The sequence below is a fragment of the Streptopelia decaocto genome (assembly GCF_964273445.1).
Source record: "Streptopelia decaocto genome assembly, chromosome: 1".
Lineage (NCBI taxonomy): Eukaryota > Metazoa > Chordata > Aves > Columbiformes > Columbidae > Streptopelia > Streptopelia decaocto.
Window position 1 is genome coordinate 15,699,388 of NC_138663.1, and position 19,962 is coordinate 15,719,349.

Below are 19,962 nucleotides of genomic sequence, written 5' to 3' on the forward strand. Positions count from 1 at the left end.
CTGCGTATATGAATGCACGTACGTGTATGCGTTCTGCCTCCTCGGGTGCATAGCAGCTGTGACTCCTTGGGGAGCATACTCTTCCGAAGAGCACGTATTTGCAGTGCCTTCCAGCTACACACCCCTCTTTGGATGGAGCCAGATCCCTCTGCCTGCAGATCCTACCCTTTGAGGAGCTGGGGGTTTTCCTTCCCAAGGAAAATCAGTGTTTCGGAGTGGACTTCAGAACCTTCTGAAATGTTAAGGTTTGTTTATTGGGAAATTTGAGAGCAGTGTTGCTGTCTAAACTTTCAGGTTCTTTGGCCAGGTGTTACAGTGTGTACCTGCATGGCCATGATCTACCCTTTCTCCTTGTGTAAAGGCCCTGCTTGTGTGCTGTTCTTGAATTTTGTTTTTAATAAAAAATCACCTTTTGAGGCAGACTTACTTGGTGAGGGAAATATTAAAATATATCTTATGTATTTCATCATTAAAATATTACTGTTGCTGTTAAATTTCCAGAAATTGAAACACACACCTATGTAGAAAGCTATGCTCTATCTAACTACTTCATTGCAAGGGCTGTTTGTTTGTCTTCTGACTAACAGTTGTGTGTTCCCTGAACTTATCCCTTCTCCTCATTCCTCACAATCTTTATGGCCTTTCACAGAGAAATGGCAAGAACCATTCTCCATGGACCTGACAACTTCCTTTGTCAGAGACATTTCCTGAGACTGTCAGTGCACATACCAACCGGCATCTGATAACTAGAAGGAAGAATAGCTCTTCAGAGTAAAGTGAACTGTTTCTACAGTTATTCCAACCGTAACGGGTTTCTTAAGAAATGTGGAGATCTGTATTGCACAGTTTTATTATATATAGTTTATGTAATTTCATTTAACATTTTAACAGCTTGATTTTATCATCTTACTAAATCTGTATCTAGTACTATTTAGTATTTAGAGATTCTAAGCAAGAAAAGACCATGTACCTTGACCTCAGGTATGCTACCAACCCTAAATACAATCAGCTATTAATTCTCCACTGGTAAATTATCTGCTGTGGATAGTCTGTGCCATTGTGGTTGTGTATTACTGTTGCAGTTTAACCTGAGCTAGCAATCAAAACTGTGACAGCTGCTCACTCACTCTGCCTGCCCCCCACCCCCCTTCAAATAAGGGTGTGAATTGAAAGGGCAGGGAGAGACTCATGGATTGAGATAAATGCAGTTTAATAAAATAAAAAAAAATAATACTAATATACTACTACTATTAATATATATAAAATAGAAAACAGAATATAAAATATACACAATGCAATTCCTCTTGAACTTCCTCAGCCAGTCCCAGGAAGAGAACACCCTGGTCCCAAACAACTCATCCTAGAGGGAGAGGAAAATAAAAAGGCAGAAAGGCCCAGAGGCCACTGCAAATCAGCAGGATGCAAAAGGCCAAACTAAAACAACTCATGGATGGAACTCAACCTAAATGGAGCAGAACTGGAATGTGTCTCCCTAGCCAGAAAACCCAGCTCTCATGAAAAGTGTTCTAATTTTTACTAACACTGAAGATTAATCACTAATCTCCTGCCAGCCCTTGTCACTCAGAGAAGGCATTTTGCCTTTGTGTGTTTTGCTCTGAAAGAGCATTGCCTTGAATTGCCATGAACGTGGCCTGAGCAGCTGCCCGATGGCTTCCGGCTGCGGGGAGCTGGATGTGCCCACCCAGCCCTGGGCACACACAGGGTCTGGTGTGTTCTGCGGCACTGCCCGGGGTTGTGCATGTCTCTGGTTTGCAGACCTGCAGAAGGCAACAGTTTGCAGGTCTGGTTGTCAGAAGGAGTTTGTCCTTAGCAGCCCCTGATAAGCAGAACCTCTTCTTAAATCCCAGGCTGACAGTCCCTGACTTCTTAGGAAGGCTGCATGTCTTATGTCTGCGATGTGTTTAGCTTCTTATTCCAGGTGACATTAATGGCACAAGAATCTCTGTTTCTGAATCAAACTTGACTTTGAGCACTTAAATTGAGATTCTGCAAAAAGGGACAGCTCAAGCTATCAGAACAAGTTAACCGTGTAGAGCAGGGGTGTCAAACTCATTTTCACGGGGGGCCACATCAGCTTCGCGGTCATCTTTGAAAGGGCTGAATGTAATTTTAGGACTGTATGAATGTAGGAGTAGTTACATTGCTACACTCCTAAAATTACATTTGACTCTTTGAAGGTGACCGCGAGGCTGATGTGGCCCCTCGTGAAAATGAATTTGACACCCCTGAGATAGAGGATGCCCAGGTAGGATTCTGTTACCTTCTTAGTCTTGGTGCTCTGCAGACAACACCATAGACCCCAATTTCTTCCTCTTCTTAAAGAATTATGCTGCTTTTATGGTCTATTTCGCAGGGCAGTTGTGATGACTGCTTAGTGCTCGTAAAGAACAGATCAGAGGTAAAGTACAGTGGACAAGGAGCAATGGAGAGTTGTCGAGCGATGGCAAAATTTTTAGTCCATGCTGCTTGTAGTTTGATGTTGTTTTTACAGCCTGTATTCTTGGCGAATAGATGTGTGAAAACACTTTAGGCTTTTTTGATCATTTATCAATTATTTCAGTTTATTTACTTGATTTGTATTGCCAAAATATTTTTAAAACTGTACAATTTTACAATCATCTGAGCAAGGATATGCAAACATGAATTTCACCTAGCAGCAGGTAACATCTTAGATGATGGAATTCTCTCTTATATAGCACTAACAACAAAACAACTGTAATATGTCACATAAGGATCAATAGCTTGCTCACTTTCAAATGGTAATTTAATCAAAACTTCATCACGGCACAGACCCCTGCCATGTCTCTTTTTCTCTCCTTTTATTCATTTTCCTCCATGTAAGGCTGTAATAGGTTTTGGTTGAGACAAGCTAGAATATGAAGAGTCATGTTTAATATTGAAGTGACACCATGCACTTAAACAAGATCCTCTGTGCACAGCAGTACATTGCGCAGTTGTGGTGCAGCGCTCTTTCTCTTACTGTAAAAAAAAGACCAAATGTCACTGGACATGTTCTGAATTTATCTGCATGCCAGTTTACCCTTTATTGGGAAAAATCCCTGGATTTTGCAATGTCAAGGTTTTGCAATCCATGGGTTTTGTTCCTTTTACATTTTGCACCAAGTCCGTGGTGGGGCAACTATAGCTGTAAGTTACTGTAAGCAGTTTATTTCTAGCAAGTTGTTTTATTGAATCATTCTGAGCAGGCAACCCTCAGTACAATGTCACTCTAACCTTAAAGTATATTTTTGCTGTAGAGTTTACTTCAATAGCCACGGAGGTCTTGCATCAAGCCCATTCCTTTCCTGAGTTTTCCCTCGTTGGAATATTGTGGTGCTGTGAACCGGTGCATGTCAGCAGTGTTGCAAGTGGGGTATTGGGGGTTTTTATGGTTCCAGCAAAATGCTTCTTAGACTCTGTTTTGCCCACCTTACTATGCTTAGCCTGCCAGCCATCCTAGCAACCTCATTGACCATGCATCTACTTTGTCATGAAAATACCAGCTAAATTTCTGTAGGGCTGATGATTCTCTGCGACCTATCACTTCCTTCTTTCTGGGCCAAAAAAAAGTATATTGCAATTTTCTACAAGAGAAGTAGAGAGTATTTCAGCTTGCTCCGTGACAAAGAACTGTGGGTTCTGCTTCTAAATCTCCCAGTAACACATTTGGATGACCTTCACAAAATCCCTGTCTGGGCAGAAAGGCTTTGCCTGGTTGCTGCTCAAACACTGATTATTCACAAGAGCTCAGAAATAGGTGCTTATCAAGGTTTTGACAATCTAGCTAATTTTTTCCTTTTTTTTTTTTTTTCCCTAACAGTGAATAATTTGTAAAATATATTGTAAAATAAACTAAGCTTCCTGCAACCAAAGAAAAGGAATTTAGAAATACATAGCCAGAGAAGGACTTGTCTCTTTGACAGTCCCAGTAACTTATTTCAAAGAGAAGCAGTCTCAAAATTATGTTAATTTTGTGTTAGGTGTTCTTTTTTAATGTATTTTTTTGTTGTTGGTAAAATGTGCTGAGGTAGCTATCTAGAGGAGTTAAATCTTCATATCTACAGATGATGTACAGAACTGACAAAGCCAAATACCAAGGCTTTTGACTGGGAGCAGAGCACTATTTTATGCTTTCTTGTTAGAAATGTGTCAGATTCCAAGTATTTTTTAATATGAGCATGTCTGCTGAGAGCTGCTGCTGGTTTACATGCTGGAGGTAACAGCTCACCCATCTGATGGTGACAGTCACAACTAGTGTCCTGAAATGAATTTGGCCTGTAACCCTAGTGACAAAATGGACAATTTTGAGGAACAAAACAGCCCCCTGTATTGCAAAACAGTAGTTGCATAAAATATGGTGTCAGCTCTAATAAAAATATGTCTATATTTATTGTCTTTTTATTAAAAAAAATGTTGTGGAGAATCAGAATTCATGTTTAAGAATAACTTTCCTGGTTATGTTACTCTCTGGTTTATTTATATATATGTATCTTTGGGGTTTGTGGCAGCTTGTTCACTGGAGATTTCCTTGCTCATGACTGGCACTCTGAACCACCACAGTCAGGTTTCCCTGGGTGGTTCTTACCTCTTGGCCCTGTCACTACTGTATGTACTCGCACAAACTGTGACTGTGCCTCAGAAATTGTAGCTTTGCTCTGTTTTCTTTTTCCTCCCCAAAGGAATAAAAAGTCAGTTTGCCTCTCAAGCTGTTACTGTCTCTCCTGTTTTCTCAGCATTTTTTTTCTCTTTGTCTTGGCTTAGATATTTAAGAAATGATGCATAACTCCCATGTAAAATTCAGTGGAATAAAATTTAAAAGTCCAATCTTTTCATTTTTCAGTTCCATGTAAACATAAAGAGTGATTTTTTGTCTTTTTTTTTTTAAGGTTGAATATTAATAAGCACTGTGAGTACATAAATTTTTAATGTAGCTGCTGCCCACATTTGAAATTAGGTCATTCAGATTTTCTTCTTGTTTATTCCAGCAGTTAATGTATCATGTGAAAGTAGAGTTCAAGACCAGTGTTTTATACTAATTAGAAGCAGACTGAAGGTTGTATTTGGAAGGCAAAACATAAAAAGTTTATTTCTTTGTTTTATATCTAGTAGCTCCTGAAGAAGCTGGTAAGCCTGGAAATTAATTAGAGGCAAAACTGTGCACTTTAAGATGTATTTTGCAATCTCTCCCAGTTGGAAGCAAGACGGGATTCCAAATGTTTGCAGCATGGGCTGGAGATGTGCCAGGAGGGCACTATAAACCAGTCATTTGCACTGTAAAACTGGGGTCTGGGCGGGGGCTGGCATTGTTATTGACTTACCCAAAGAGGTTTAAAGGTTAGTCAAAGCAAAAGTTGATCTTTCAAATGGGATTGCAAATTAGTCTTTTTCTCTGTAGGAGTATCTTTGGTGCTAGATTTCTAATAGGTATATTTTGTAAAAGTAAATGATTTTTTTTTTTACTTTTTTTTTAAATCCATGCTTGCGTCATTGTTTACAAGATTCCAGTTTCTGTGCTCTTGATAAATAATGGAAATGCAGATCTAAATGTTTCACAGCCTGTCACGAACAGCAATAAGTAACAGTAACTCTTAAGAACCTGAAAATGGCCTTGAAAGCTACTGGTTACTATCTGCTTAAAAGTTTAAATGTGTATGAAGTTAACATGGGTTTCTATAAAGATACAAAAATAATGGTTAACGGATTTTTGTAGCTGTCGCACTTTGAAGTATAACATTGTTATGTTTAAAGTGTTAGACTGTTACAGAAAGAATCTGATTGAAATGTTGTGTTTTCTTTCAGCTCCAGTGATAAACCGATTCACCAGACGCGCATCAGGTAAGTTGGATGAAGTTGCATGCTTCATTGTTCTGTATAAGAGTTGAAATGTAATGCTGACAGTGATTGTTGTGTAAAACATGATGTGACATTAGTCAGGTTTCTTTAAAGATGACTGACTTAGGTTAACCCCACATTTGTCATCTGGTGTACTGAAAAATGTAGCCAAGGTTTCAGGTCATGGAACTTGCATTAAGCTGCCTTGTTGCTGTGGAATTTATGAAAAACAAAAGCTTTGCTTTTTTCCTTTAAAGATAGTAATTTAGTCCTAACAGAACTGAACTGTGAAGGCAAGAACTGACCGTGATCTTAACCAGGGTTGTCTTGCTTACTTCATAGACAGCCTGGAACAGCAATTTGGTGATCATGTATGCATGAGGAAAGGTACAGCCATGCTAGAAACCTCACTGTGTTTTTCAGACTGGAGTGGGTTAGTGTTCAGGTGTGTTGTTCCGCGGTGCCGAGCGCGCAGGTCGGGGCCCAGGCGCAGCTTTGCCGTGGCGGCTGTGCCGTGGTGGCCATGTCTGGTGCTGGGTCTGCGCCTGCCCAGCTTGGGGCCCATCTGTGTGATCCTCAAGTTAACTTGGTGCCTGCCAGCTCTGTTTACCTTGTTCCATTAAATGTAACAGATCCCTCCAAATTACATATCATTAAAAATTAATATTCCTGGCCTCTCCTTGTTGTTCTGCTGTATTGTAGCCTTTAGGCTTAGTTTTTGAGGGCTTTTTCTCCTGAATCATGAGGCCCAAAGCCTAAGTCTTATTTGTGTGGAATACTATGAATCTGAAAGTTGGGTGTGAAAGCCACCAGTAAATGTAACGAGACTCATGACTGACTCATAAGAGTCAGCAGAGCGGGAGGTGTGAGCTGTTCCCAGTCATATCAGTATGCTAAGTTTAAAACCTAACTGTAAAATGCTTTCTGTTTGCAACTGCAGATCACTTTTAATAAATGTATTAAAGTTTGCATTCCATCATTCAGTAAGTCTGTCCAGACTTCTAACAATCTCAGTCAGATAGTTCCTTGTCAATATGAAAATATTAGTGGAGATCCTCAGGATTACTACAGGACTGTATAGAATACTGAAGGTTTGCATTTGAAGGATTGGTGCATAGCGCGTGTAGCACAAAGCAAGAAAGTGTAGTGAATTCCAAATATTCTCATGCTTTTAGTATTGATAATACTTCGTGAGGTACTGTAGCATGAAATGAAAGGAATGATTTGTTAAGTAACATTCAGGAACAGTGAGCAGGGCTTTATGCAATTTCATTGCGTGTTTTAAGGAAGGTTTTACTGTGACTGATTGATAGCTGACTTTGATGAATGCGGTCCTTGTAACAGATGTGTGAAAGACTTTTGCATTTCAGTAGGAGAGTTTGATTGTTTGAAAAGCTAATACTTGCTCAGGAAAAAAACCAGTTATTTTTAATGTTCCTTTAAAAGGAAACGGAGACATGTTAGAAGCTTGAAATTTTTGCACAATTGGGGAAATAATTTCTATGGGCATTTAATGTTTCATGTGTTTTGGTCATGTTGTGGAGAGATAAATGGAGTTATCTCATTCAGAATAATGAGTCAAGTTGCATGGTATGGTCCATATATAAATCGTGGTTTACTATATGTACTTTTAAATTAAGTTTCTGGCAGCTTTAATAGTAAAAATAATCATTTTTCAAACAAGAAAAGTCCATGAAAGGTGATAGTTCTTACTTTTCCCTTAAATATTAAATGGCTACTGGAGAGGTACAGTACATTTAAGAAATCTGATTCATAAAGTATAAAATTAAGAGTATGAAACACACTATGCTGATAATACAAACCCTTTACAGGGATGTTTGCAGCCCTAACCACATTTTTAGATACTTTTAAAAATTGAATAATTGTTTGGATACATTAAGGTAGTCAAGATACCTTGCAAGTGGAAAAGCCAGATAGTAGCTGGGTTTTTTTTATGCTTGGCAGCTTAATAGCATTCTGTAATTCAAGTTGATTCTCCTGTTTAGGAAATTAGAAGCCAAATGAAACACAGTTGTTTTTTTGTTAGTGGTTTTTTTTTGTTTGTTTGTTTTGTTTTTTTTTTGTTTTGTTTGTTCTTTTGTTTTTTTTGTTTTTCTCAAATATGGATTTCTCTTAATTTTAGGCTATTTAGCTAAGAGCTATTTTAAAGTCTGAAATGTGCAAGATTGTTGAGTCTTGAATGGTTTTGAAGATTTATGTCTGCTGAACATTACTCCGAGTCGATGAGGAGAGTTTGGAGAATCAGCCGCAGCTCGTGATTTCACGTTGCACCTGCCCGAGTGATACTGCAGACTGATTCCCAGAGGGTGATTTTAGGGTCCCTGCCCTTGTCACGCTGCTGCCCGGAGGTTATCTGTGCATCCCTTGCAGAGACCTAGGAGTTGTGCTGCCTGAGGGTGCATTGATTTGAAGAAAATATAAATGCAGGAGGTTTTGGTGCGTTGATTTCCGTTGATTCTGCAACTGACCTGTGCTGTGGCTCCCCTTAAAGAGGGAGGGTAGTGAAAGGGGGGTAGTAGCGACTGCCTTTAGGCAGTGGTGGGATGGAGAAGGAGCTGAACTGCTGACACCAGCTGTGGTGAAACATCTAGTGAAATCTGCAGCAAAGGCTCCTAGACTGTTCTGCTAAAAGCTGCTTTTTGAGCTCTTGCACTGATAAGCAGGGAGAAGCCAGGAGATGACACACATTTCTTCACAAAGAACAATAATTCTCTACAGCGGATGTCTTGATTTTGATGTTTCTGTTATTCTTTGGATAATGCCTAGTATTTTACTTGGTGGCATAAGATATAGTTATTTTTCCTAACTGAGCTAGAAATTAAGCAGCCAGAGTTTAATTGCTGAAGCACCTGCTGAAAACAATATAGTAAGGCATTTATTATTTAACAGCTGTTCCTGTTAACATGCTGTGAATGTATTAATATGCTGTCATTGGTATGTAGAGGAGAAAGGCATAAGTAAGCTAGGATCAATTAATTGTTCTTGAATTTCAATTCTTAACATTTATTGAGCTACCTAATTTAGTATATCTTCTATGTGTTTATGCAAATGTGTGTATATATGCAATGTGGGCTCTCTATATAAAATACACATATACCATAGTGCTGATGACATAGCTACTTATGCGCTAGTTAATAATGCTCTCCATTGTTCTAGGCTATGCACAAAGAATAATAGATATCATAGTCTTAAACAGAGAAGTTTAGCAAGAAGAGGAGATTAAAAATATGTTATAGAGCTAGAATGAACAATGAGCCAGCTGCAAGTAGTTAATCCTTAATTTGTCTTTTAAAATCTGGTGGGACCGAGATGAAGAGAAAGGAGAAAAACTGTTGAGACAATCAAGAGGCTTGAATGGGAAGAAAGAGGGGTATGGAGGTAGAAGCAGCATGAAATAGAAGAGAAAACTGTATGTTCATGAGGTGAAAAATAAGTGGAAATTCCTGAACAAGCTGAGGTAGCCAAGAGGTGCAGTTTCTGAATAGAGACAAATACTTTCTTGCTATGGATGAGATTAGTTTTCATCCGTCTAAGTATAAGATATCTAGGGTTGGAAAGCTAATATGGTTCTTTGTGTCAGCAAAAGCACTGGGTTCCTGCTTTTCAGCATCTTGATGGCTAGATGAACAAGTAAATTATCTCATTAAATACTGGCAGGAGTTTAGAATAATGTAACAAAACCAGCATGGGTTTGTCACAGGATGAACTTTAAATTTATACTTGATAGATACCATTTACGGAGGCTGTTTATACCCATTGACTAGTATTACATTCAAATGTGTAACATAATCTTAATTAAGAAACAGATAACACCCAATGAAGTTACTTAAGTTATGTATCTGCTTAAGCTTCTGAAATAGTGAAGAGAAGCTGACCGAGGTTTCTGTGAGTTAGGCTTATCGAGCTAAGAAGAGCTGGTAGATACTCTCAAGGGCATCTGTGGAGCATCTCTTAACAACAACAGAGATAAGTTCCTCATTCCTCTCCCCTAAACTATATCTAACTCCAAAATACCATTTTCGCCCTGTGGAAAGGAAATAAATGAAGTTTTAAATATTGTTCTCTCAACCACCTGGGAAAGAGAAGCAGCTTTATTTATTTGTGAACTTACCCGCAAAACTCTTAAAAAAGAATTTAAACAGTCAACAGAGTACATCAGTGCTGAACCTCGAGGGAGAAACTGGCTTAGGTATATTTGGAATAATCTTGCAATCAGGGAGATACTACTGTTATAGAAAGAATAGAAGGAAGCAGAGAAGGAAAAAACTTTCAGGCATCTTTATCGTGGATGCCAATAAGGAGCTCTCCAAAGAAAACAGAAAAAAACACATTATAAATAAAGTGATACTTCATTATAAACCGACAGCATCAGCCATCCATCTAAGGGACAGAATCTCACATGATACTAGAGGACATCTCTGTGCCACATTTTTTTTTTTTACTTTCAAACTCCTTTGTAATTTCCAGTTGTTGAAATTTGAAATGTTTTTTGCCTTTAACTCATACTGCCAAAAACTATCGCTTTTAGGTACATGGCTGCTTAACTGAGGAAAGGCTGAGAAATAAGGAATCTCGTTTTTACACCCTTTCAGAAATATGTGTTTAATTCATTTAGCAGGTACTCAAAATATTTTTGTATGGAGGTCAAATCGCTTATGTACTGCAGTAACCTCTGATCAAGATGGGGCTGTGTTTAGTGGCCTGTCTTCTTTTTAGTTATTATTTTTTATTTTTATTTATATTTTTTCTCTTTTAATGAAAGTATGGAATTTTCTCTAAAAATCAAACCCCATTTTACTTAACTCTACAAATTTTAGATTTACAAAACATCAACAGTTTGAAGAGAAAGAAAGAGATGGAACATTCTCTTCATTCTTAATTGCTTTAGATGCCCAAAAGCCTTTATAGTGGAATTGTTGAACACACATGGTAGTTAATTTGAATTGGTAGAGGACTTGTTTTAGTTCACTTCTTCTCAAGCCTTGCAATTATTTAAGTATTTTCCAGCAAGAATTTCTACAGTTTATAAATATTTTCTGTTAACCTCAATCAGCAGAAAACTCTTAATAGGAAACCTATGACATTTTCTATCATTTTAGAATTTTCGGAAATAAGTAAATCTTTTAACTGAAACACTGATTAATTTCAAAGCCCCTCAAGCTAGTTATTTTGATTAAAATGCCACATACACGCAGTGAAACGCTTCACAAACAGGTTAGTGAGCACGTTATAGCACCATCAGGTGCGCTGCTGACGCGGGTGGTGAGCTGGTGCCAGAGCCTGGAGACTGCGCAGCTGGGAGCAGGACGGGGCACCGCATCAGAGACCAGGTACACGCCTGCACACCAGCACACGTGGGTCACGCTGCAGGGCTGTCCCCGCGGTGTCACCAGCCCTGCCCGAGCCTCGTCACGCAGGGATGGGTGCTCAGCTCTCCCCGCCTGGCGCCCGGGGCTCCTGCCTCTGCCTGGCACATGGCAGATGAGACCCGTGTTTTGGCAGGCGCTCAGATGGGAGGGGGGAGGTTCTGCACAGCCCTCATAAAAGGGAAAATCTGGGAACAAGTTTGCCAGAACAATTTATCTGTTCTCCATCTTTGCGTAAGGTGCAATTAGGAAGAAATTGACAAGATGAAAGTTTTGGGCTTCATTATTCTGAAGAGATGTGTGGACTGTGGATTAGTCATTCCCACAGTAGCATTTACATATATCACTGCTGGTTTTCAATTTAATGATTTCTACACAAAATGTGACAACCTACTTAAGAAACGCTGAGGAATTTTACTGAATTTACACCATGGGAGTTTGTTAGTGAAGGAACAGCTAATTGCTTTCTGAAGTTATAAGTATGGAAGAGCATAGGTGATACTAAATTCAGCTGTTAAATATAAACTAATATTTAGGAAGAGCAAGTTTATACTGTTAGACAAGAATAGAATGTGCCCATAGGAACAATATTTCATTTGTAATTGCAATCTGCTTGAATTATATTGAGATTTTCTTAAAGAGATTGGCACCTACTTTCCTAGAACATGTTAAAAATTGTCAGAGAAAGGCAGCTAACTGAAATGAAGTGCTGTTGCCTTTTATACAGTAAGGCAGAAGCTGGAACTGTACAAAAAACAGTGGTGAGGAATGAATTAACTGTAAACTCCCCTTTGAAATGCTTGGGTAGCAGGCAGTGTTGTTGTAGAAGCATATCAAGCCATAGTGACAGAAGAAAGAAGAATAAAGAACTTTATTGATGAACCAGTAATCCAGTGTAGCTCTTCAAGCAGAGTTACTGGTTCAGCTCATTCTGAGTGACGAATAACCCCCAAACTGAATTCAAGCGATGTTGGATTCATCTTTGTTCTTTGTTACATGCATGTAGTCAATCCATAAGTTAAAATGCCCAGTGCTTCAGGCTTCTGAAATAAACAGGGACATCGTCAAGTGAAGTGCAGTAGTATCTAACACTAAAACTCAGTTAAGCGCTAAGGCTGCTGTCGTAGTAGTGAGGAAAACCAGAAGAAAAAGTGTGGTCAGAATTTTAGGGTGTATCTACATTGTATGACAGAGCATGGTAAAGAAGACTCCTAAGCTTATGGTGGCACATCAGTGTGGTACGTTGTAACTTACTGGAAGTCACAGAAGCAGAAAATCTTGCCTAATTTCAGCCTGGTGATGGGTTTGTTAGACTGTGCTGACTTGTGCAGAGCTGCAGCTGTACGTGGGCACAGACACGCCATGCATCCTTGTGCAAGTGGACCTGCCCTTCGTTGGCTTCTGCTCCCCCGGCAAAGCAGCCATCGATACTGTTCATGCAGCTTTTTATGCAGCCGTTTCTCTTCCACCGTGTTCTGTAATAGCGACTGCCTCAATCGCTGCTTGTTGAGAACACACTCCCTTCTTTATTTTGTGATTTTGCACACATGCAATGTATAGTCTGTACTCTCCAGTCCTTGCACAGAATAGTGTCTTTCCTTGTCATGGCCTCTCTTACAGTTACCATCACTGTAACACTTAAATCCTTTGCAAACCTTGAGGAATTACCCAATACTTGTTCCCATTAACAAATGAAGAGTATCCTGAGCTTATAGGTTCTGGAGATTTCTGCATCAGAAATGGAATGCCCTACACAAAATCCCTTGTTTACTTTCAGCGAAGCCCTTAGCATCAGAACTCCTACAGAGTATAGCTGTAATTGTATGTGCACAGCAATTTTAAGAAGGAAGGAAGGAAGGAAGGAAGGAAGGAAGGAAGGAAGGAAGGAAGGAAGGAAGGAAGGAAGGAAGGAAGGAAGGAAGGAAGGAAGGAAGGAAGGAAGGAAGGAAGGAAGGAAGGAAGGAAGGAAGGAAGGAAGGAAGGAAGGAAGGAAGGAAGGAAGGAAGGAAATATATTGGCCCAACTTTTAGGCTAGGCTTTGGGGAGAACTTTCTAACTAAACACTTAGTGAAGCAGTAGACTAAATTCCCTGGGAATACAGTATTATCTCAGAAGTTTTAAGGAAAATTAAGACTTTTTCTGCAGGGACAGAGGTGTAATTCATACCACAGCAGTGCATGGGCATGATTCAGGTGATTTCTTGAGGTTTCATCTCTATTTCTGTGTTTGTTTAGATGACTTTGCAAGCACATATTTCTAGACTGCATTTTATAGACTGACTAAAATGTACAGAGTAACGATTTTTAAATTGCGCAATTTGGTAAAGCTAGATAGCAACCTCTTTAGAAAACAGAAGAGTTATAAATGTGTTTTGAGTTCACAAATGACTGCATACACCCCTTTATGGGAAATTGTAATTTTTCCTGCTATTTTAGTTTTATCTTTGGAAAGTATTCTGCATATAGTTTTGTTTCGATAAAATTAATTGCTGTAGTTTTTTCAACTATTTGGGCTAATCTTGTTTGAAATACAAGTCAAATTCATCTTAACGGGCTGTTGCCTGGACAGTTTGATGAAGAGCTCAGATATCCTGGCAGGGTATGAAGCGGTTAGACTGACTGACCAGTTCCTTTAAACTCATCTTATGTATGTAACTAGTAAACAAGATGGATACAGGAAAGTACGAGCTTGTGTCTGTATGCGAAGCCATTCCGCAGCCTCATCCTCACCTCTCTTGGGGACTGTGCCAGGACCGCGCTGGAGCCCGGCTCCCCCAGCACCCACATTGGCGTCGTCTCCTGTTCTGCTCAACACTAGATAGGGAGCTATCTAAGGAGCTCTTTTTATTACTTTAGGCAGATCAGTATTTGACGCTACCATGTTTGGAACGCTTTAATGTAGTATCTAATATTTATTTCATGACCAAACAAATCCATTCTAGACAGAGAGATCTTCTTCTTGCTATGTAACTAAGTAGTAGTGAATAAATTCCAGAGAAGACAGGATTTTCAGACAAAACAGACTTTCTATCAAAATAAATACAGAAATGAGGCCAAATGTTCATATTAATAACAATAAATATGGCTGTTATTTGTCTGCAAGCAGTAGTTTTCACATCAATGATTACTGAATAAATGTACTAGGATTTCTTAATGGATGCTCTGAGATTGCAATGAGTGCTGGGAATGAGTTGATATAAAATACAGATTATTCTCCATTGTATTTTAATTTCTTTTCATTTTGTACCCAGGTTTTTCAGAGTAAGGGTTCCTCTCTTAGCTCCGGTTACCATTTGACACACAACAAATTCCTCCCGTGCCTGACAACCTGTAGGTCATACTGTATTTTCTGTTTCAATCTGCTTACAAGTTTGCATTTGCCATTGATAATCTCAGCAGTCCCAATAACACTTCAGAATCTAAACATGATCAGAGAAGCTAATAACCTTCTAGTGCTTTTATCAGGATGCTCATAACTCATAATTTTGGAAGAAATTAAATAATTGCTCTTTTTTTGAATGAGTATGCATATTACTGAAAGAAGTAGGAAGGATTTAAAAATTATTTTTGGAGCAGATGTGCATTGATAGTCATTATTTATTAATTCTGATTTTTTTTTTTCTCTAAAATATTTCAGTATCTTTATCTATGACAAGTTTAACTTCAGTTGCTGTGCTCGTTTGTTCTTTGTGTTTCGATTAGGGAGCGATGCTGCCTCCACTTTAGATGAAAGAACATGAATCTGTAGGCTGTAGTATCTGCTTACCAATTTTCCAAAACAATTCCATTGCATCTGTGATCTCATGTGGTTTGGCTTGCATGCTAGAGAAGATTTGTTCTGGAGGATAAAAGATGAGTAGGACAAGTCGTGTTTTACATAGTGAGTTGTTCAAAATGGCACAAAAGTATTTTTGGAACATTTTGATTAGCAGGTTTTCTTGTAGAACACTGTAGTTCAAATGGCTTGGCCTTTGACCTTCAAGTTTGGCTTAGTATTTAGCAAGTAATGCTTCTCCGAAATACTGTGGAGTCAAAGAAAGAGGAAAATTATGTATTTAAATATCATTGCTAAATACTGTGTTGTTTAAAGCGCGAGATGCCACTTATTCACATTGTATAAAATGAACAGCAGCCTGATGTTTTGCTTCCTAAACACTCCCTGTCAGTTCCGTATGTTTGGTAGGAAGCCCGATGCCTTGAGCTGCGGGGTGTACTTCTCAGTTGTTTAAACAAAATGTCCTTTGTCAAAGCACAAGCCCAAGGCTTTCTTGCAGTCAAACATTCCCTGTTTCCTGCACCCACCCCCCTGCCGCCACATCATCCTGGTCCACAGCATCTTTGCTTCATGTGTGTTTACCCTATATCTGTCAGATCCACTTCTCCATCTGATTTGGAGGATATAGACAAGTTTAAAGCCTGGGAGAAAATAGCATCTCTGAAATGAGTATTTGTATTCTTATCAGTGGGTCTTACCAGTGTCCCATACTTGTGTGCTGGACATCCACATAAATTTAACAGCCAAGCAGATTGGTACATACCATTAATACTTTTTTTTTTCCTAACTTGGAACCTTATTTTCTTTCTTTAACACTAGGCAATGCCTGTTTTCTCATTTCAGATCTCACTTTCTCTTCTAGACAGAGATGTGAAAAGTCTTCTCTCTTGAAAACTCATTTGGAGATCTAATTTTTAAATCGTGTGTGTGTGTACGTATGGGTTACTTAGAGCTGTACTAGGCAAGTCACTATTGCTGTCATACTGTTACTATATACTGTGGTTTAACACTTGTGGATCCAACTCATCACTCCGTGCATTATATTTGTTTGATTTACTGTTGTATACAGAAACTTCTGGAAATGTTTATGTGACCATTGCATACAAGCAGTTGGGGCAGTGCAAAGCATTTTGTACTGTGCACAGTTGTGTTTTAGCAGCATGAAATGACAGTGGAGCATTGCAAGGCATATTCCAGTAAGGGACTCCAGACATCTTTCGGCATGCACTATTTTTACTCCCACTTGTCACATTTCATTATTAGCTTACTATTAAGGAATCTCCTTAATAGATGTTGAACTTGGGATATCTCCCTCTGGTTCAGTCTTGCATTGACTGTGTAAGTTCTGACAAGTCCTGCTCCCTCCTGTGGTGCTTGATTACATGGCAAACGGCGAAGGATCTGGCCGTTGTATGGCAATGCTGTTCATGTGTGTGTGCGCAATGCAGCGTATATGTAGATTTTTATTACAAAATTTGTAAGGAAACTGTAGAAGAACTGAACATTAATTTGAAAACTTCTCCTGACTTGTAGTTTCAGAAATTTCTTTGAATAAATATTATTTGTATTTTTCTTCTTTATACCTCTCTCACCCAAATTAAATTCCTTTTCTTCTTTAGGGGAAAATTAAATTTAAAAATAATAAAAAAATGTTGTATTAATGCAATGCATGTTTAAGAGTTTTGGTTTTGAGCTAGTGATGTCAATCAGTAACAAGAAGATGAATAACACCTGTTCGTGTCTGACCACTATTTTGTGTGAAATTGAGAGAGACTTTTTTCTGGTATCTTCGCAGTTATTGTGAAGAATTATTACGAGTGTGCCAGAATGAAAAATTGCTATATACCACAGTCTACTCATGAAGAAAATTGTATGTATGTATTTATTACGTAGCTAGACTAGGTAGAAGTTGATCAGAAAATAAAGAAAAATGAACTTGTCAAAGGAATGCATTCTAAGTAGAAACGTTAAAGCCTTGCTTGCCTTTCTTGTTAAATGTCAGGCTGCATGGTAACACTCTTTCCCCTCTCTATACACAAGAAAATAATGAAAATGTGGAGATTCAGTTTCAAATAACCAGTCACAGGAGAAGGGCCCCCATCAGCCTGACCTCAAAGCTGCAGTCAGCCTCTCAAACCATCTTGCGTGCTGAACATCAGCTACACTCTGCAACAAAACTGGGAGTTTATACCCTTAAAATTCCTGTGTATGCAGTCTAGTAAGTGATGGGTGCATCTTTTAAGGCACAAATTCAACACCTGCTTCCCAGCCTTGATCTTTTCTGCTCTTACAGTCTGTGTTTTGGAAATACAGCTTTAGCGTGGAGCTGTACAGCAGCAAAAGTGTGCTCTGTGAGCTGGGGAATTAGAACACTGGAAGCAGGGACTCCTAAACAAGAATTGCTTTCTGCTCCCTCGTATTCTTACCTGTGGGCAACAGGAATAGACATCTTTCATCCATTTTTTCCTGATAGCATTGGTTTGGGAACTATTTTCACATCCATTCTGGGTGGGTTTGGAGCAGAGTACACCTACTCTTATTTTTTTGTCTATCCCATCACAGTAATATATTCAGTATCAAGCAAAGATAGTAATGCAGAACACAATTTATTTTTCTCAGGCATTTTCTTTACTGAGAAGAGAGATACTAATCTTATTATTTATTCTAAAAGAACTGCCCGATTTATTCTAGCCATTTGGGAATAAATTCCTAGGGAATGTCAGGCATCACCAGTTTGGGGTTCAGGCTCAAATGGGCTAAAACGAATCAGCCATCAACAGGCAAAAAAGCTAGTGTGTGTATGTATTTTATATAAAACACAGCAAAAATGGCTCCCCGTATAAGGCTCACCTGTTGTTCTATAATATTTTTAGGCATATCACAGGGAGTCAGTCACATTTTCTCACGGTCAGGATGAAGGAATGCTTCAGGTGCCAGACAACTAAGAAAGGAGAAAAGAAATACTTATGCCTACTGTGCGGCATAATTACACTGAAAGAGATGAGATCCTAATCACAAAGTTCCTCTACACGGTGTGCTCCTGGGATCAGTTTGTTGATGAGTAATTACAGAGGAGAATCTAAATTGTCATCATGTCTCAGTAGTGCCCATCTACACTGATACGTTGGTAAAGAACATACATTTTGATAACTAAATTTCTTGCTTGCACAAGTCAAACTGTGTAGGAAGGATGAGTATGGCGTGCCCCATACTTCATCTTGTGTAGGGGCCTTACTAAATCAACTCATTTGGCTTCTTTCACATGCCATCCAAGAAACTGGTCTGCTGCAAGAATGAGGAAGGGGAAGTGTTACAGTTTTTATGGATCAGCTCAAGAAACACAATCCACGTGTAAAGGATGGTGTGGAAAAAACTCCACAAGGTCTGTTGGAGAGCTGTGGTCAGGCAGGTGTCACAGCAGCAAAGCAGAGTAGTAACACAGTGTGACAGTAGCTGATACACTGGGTTAGTAAGGGCCTAGAAGAGGAGAGTAGGAAGCCTGTGCTTGATACAGTCAAAATGAAGAGTTGAGTGGTTTCGAGTCCTTTGTGGTGCACCTACCACCCAGTGCCTGGCAGCACTGCATGTTGGGTGCGAGATCCTCATCTCCTGCTCTGTGCACATTCCCAGCTCTGCAGAGAACCTGGTCTCAAAGGGAAGGAAGATTAACATGCATAGCGACATAAAAACTGTGCTGCAGAAAGGAGACAAAGAGTGCCTGGTTTGCTGCAGTTTTACGGAGGTGTAAACTGCTTGTATTATTGTGCTAATGCTCTGTACTTGCTGATGTGGCTGTGCAGCTCATGGTATCCTCACCCCTGACTCTGGGCGCCAGTTGCTTAAAACCTTCTTGAACACAACTTGACTGTGGAACGGTCAAGAAACTGTAGATTTGAAGCTGAAAGTAACAGGAATAAATTAATTCCTATAGATGCTCAGGCCCCCACAAGGATGGGATATTAACTGTCACTTGACACAGAACAAAAAGCTGTCCTGACAAATTTACATGAAAAGCAATTAATTGAATTCACAAGTACATTTAGCTGGTCATGACACACTGGAGATCATAAACAAAGGTACATGGGACCATGCCCCAGATCCCTGGGAACTGCAGCTCAGGCTCTTGTGATGTTACAGAGCAGGAGTATAAATGGTGTCTTAAATAAATAAAAAGTGTAATTGTTCTCTAAATGGTTGTGAATAATGTGCCTGGAATAAGCTACAGGAGTGGCCTCTGAGGGACAAGAAAGCAAAATTTAAAAAAAACCCAACTGTTTTTTTAGATTTGCAGAATAGCAGCTTCCTGCCCTTCTGGCATGAAGAGTGTACGTGGAACAGAGAGGTCTGGGGCTGGGTTGGTGCTCAGGCCTTGGAAGTCTCAAAATGCTGTTGAGTGTGCCTGTGGATGGAGGGGATGGTATGAGGGAGAGACAGAACTAGTACTTACTTTCTAATTAGAATTGATTACATGTTTTCTTTCTCAATAATCCTTGTGGGATCCTAATTTTATTGTCCATAAAATAATGCTCTGTTTCGTTTCTTGTGGCAGGTAGACATTTATTTATTTATTTGTTTATTATTAGTTTTCTGTTGTTTGTGTTAAATTTTAGGTTTCTTTCATTCTGAAAGAGCAGGCAAGGTTTCAGGGATGCTAATAGGCTTCCTCAGTCAGTTGCTGTGGCAGTCATATACCAATTATTTATTTTATTTTTATAGTATTATGGTGGTCAAACTGGGTGGGAGAGGGGGAGAGGGCAACACTTGAAATTGTGATATAGTGCACTGATATTTATTTGAAATGCTTGGTTTGAATTGGGAATTTTTCTAGACTGAATGCTACCAGCCTTAGTTTTCGTAACAAGTAGAAGTTTATTGAGTTTCAGAATGTGTTTATTCTATTAAACAACTCTTTAGGTAACTGGACTTACAGAATTGCGGTTACTAAAAC

The 19,962-nt window shown here is 39.1% G+C and overlaps 1 protein-coding gene across 2 annotated transcripts in view; it reads left to right on the top strand.

Moving 5' to 3' along the window:
• The window catches only part of PRKAR2B (protein kinase cAMP-dependent type II regulatory subunit beta), an 87,121-nt gene that overhangs the window by 23,117 nt on the left and 44,042 nt on the right, over positions 1–19,962 (top strand). For both annotated transcript variants that reach the window (XR_014186685.1, XM_082076312.1), the window contains exon 2: positions 5,821–5,856. Coding sequence is in view for 1 of the 2 variants with exons in the window: in XM_082076312.1 (XP_081932438.1) it covers positions 5,821–5,856 (36 nt within the window). In the remaining variant the exon portion in view is untranslated. The remainder of the gene's footprint in view (positions 1–5,820; positions 5,857–19,962) is intronic.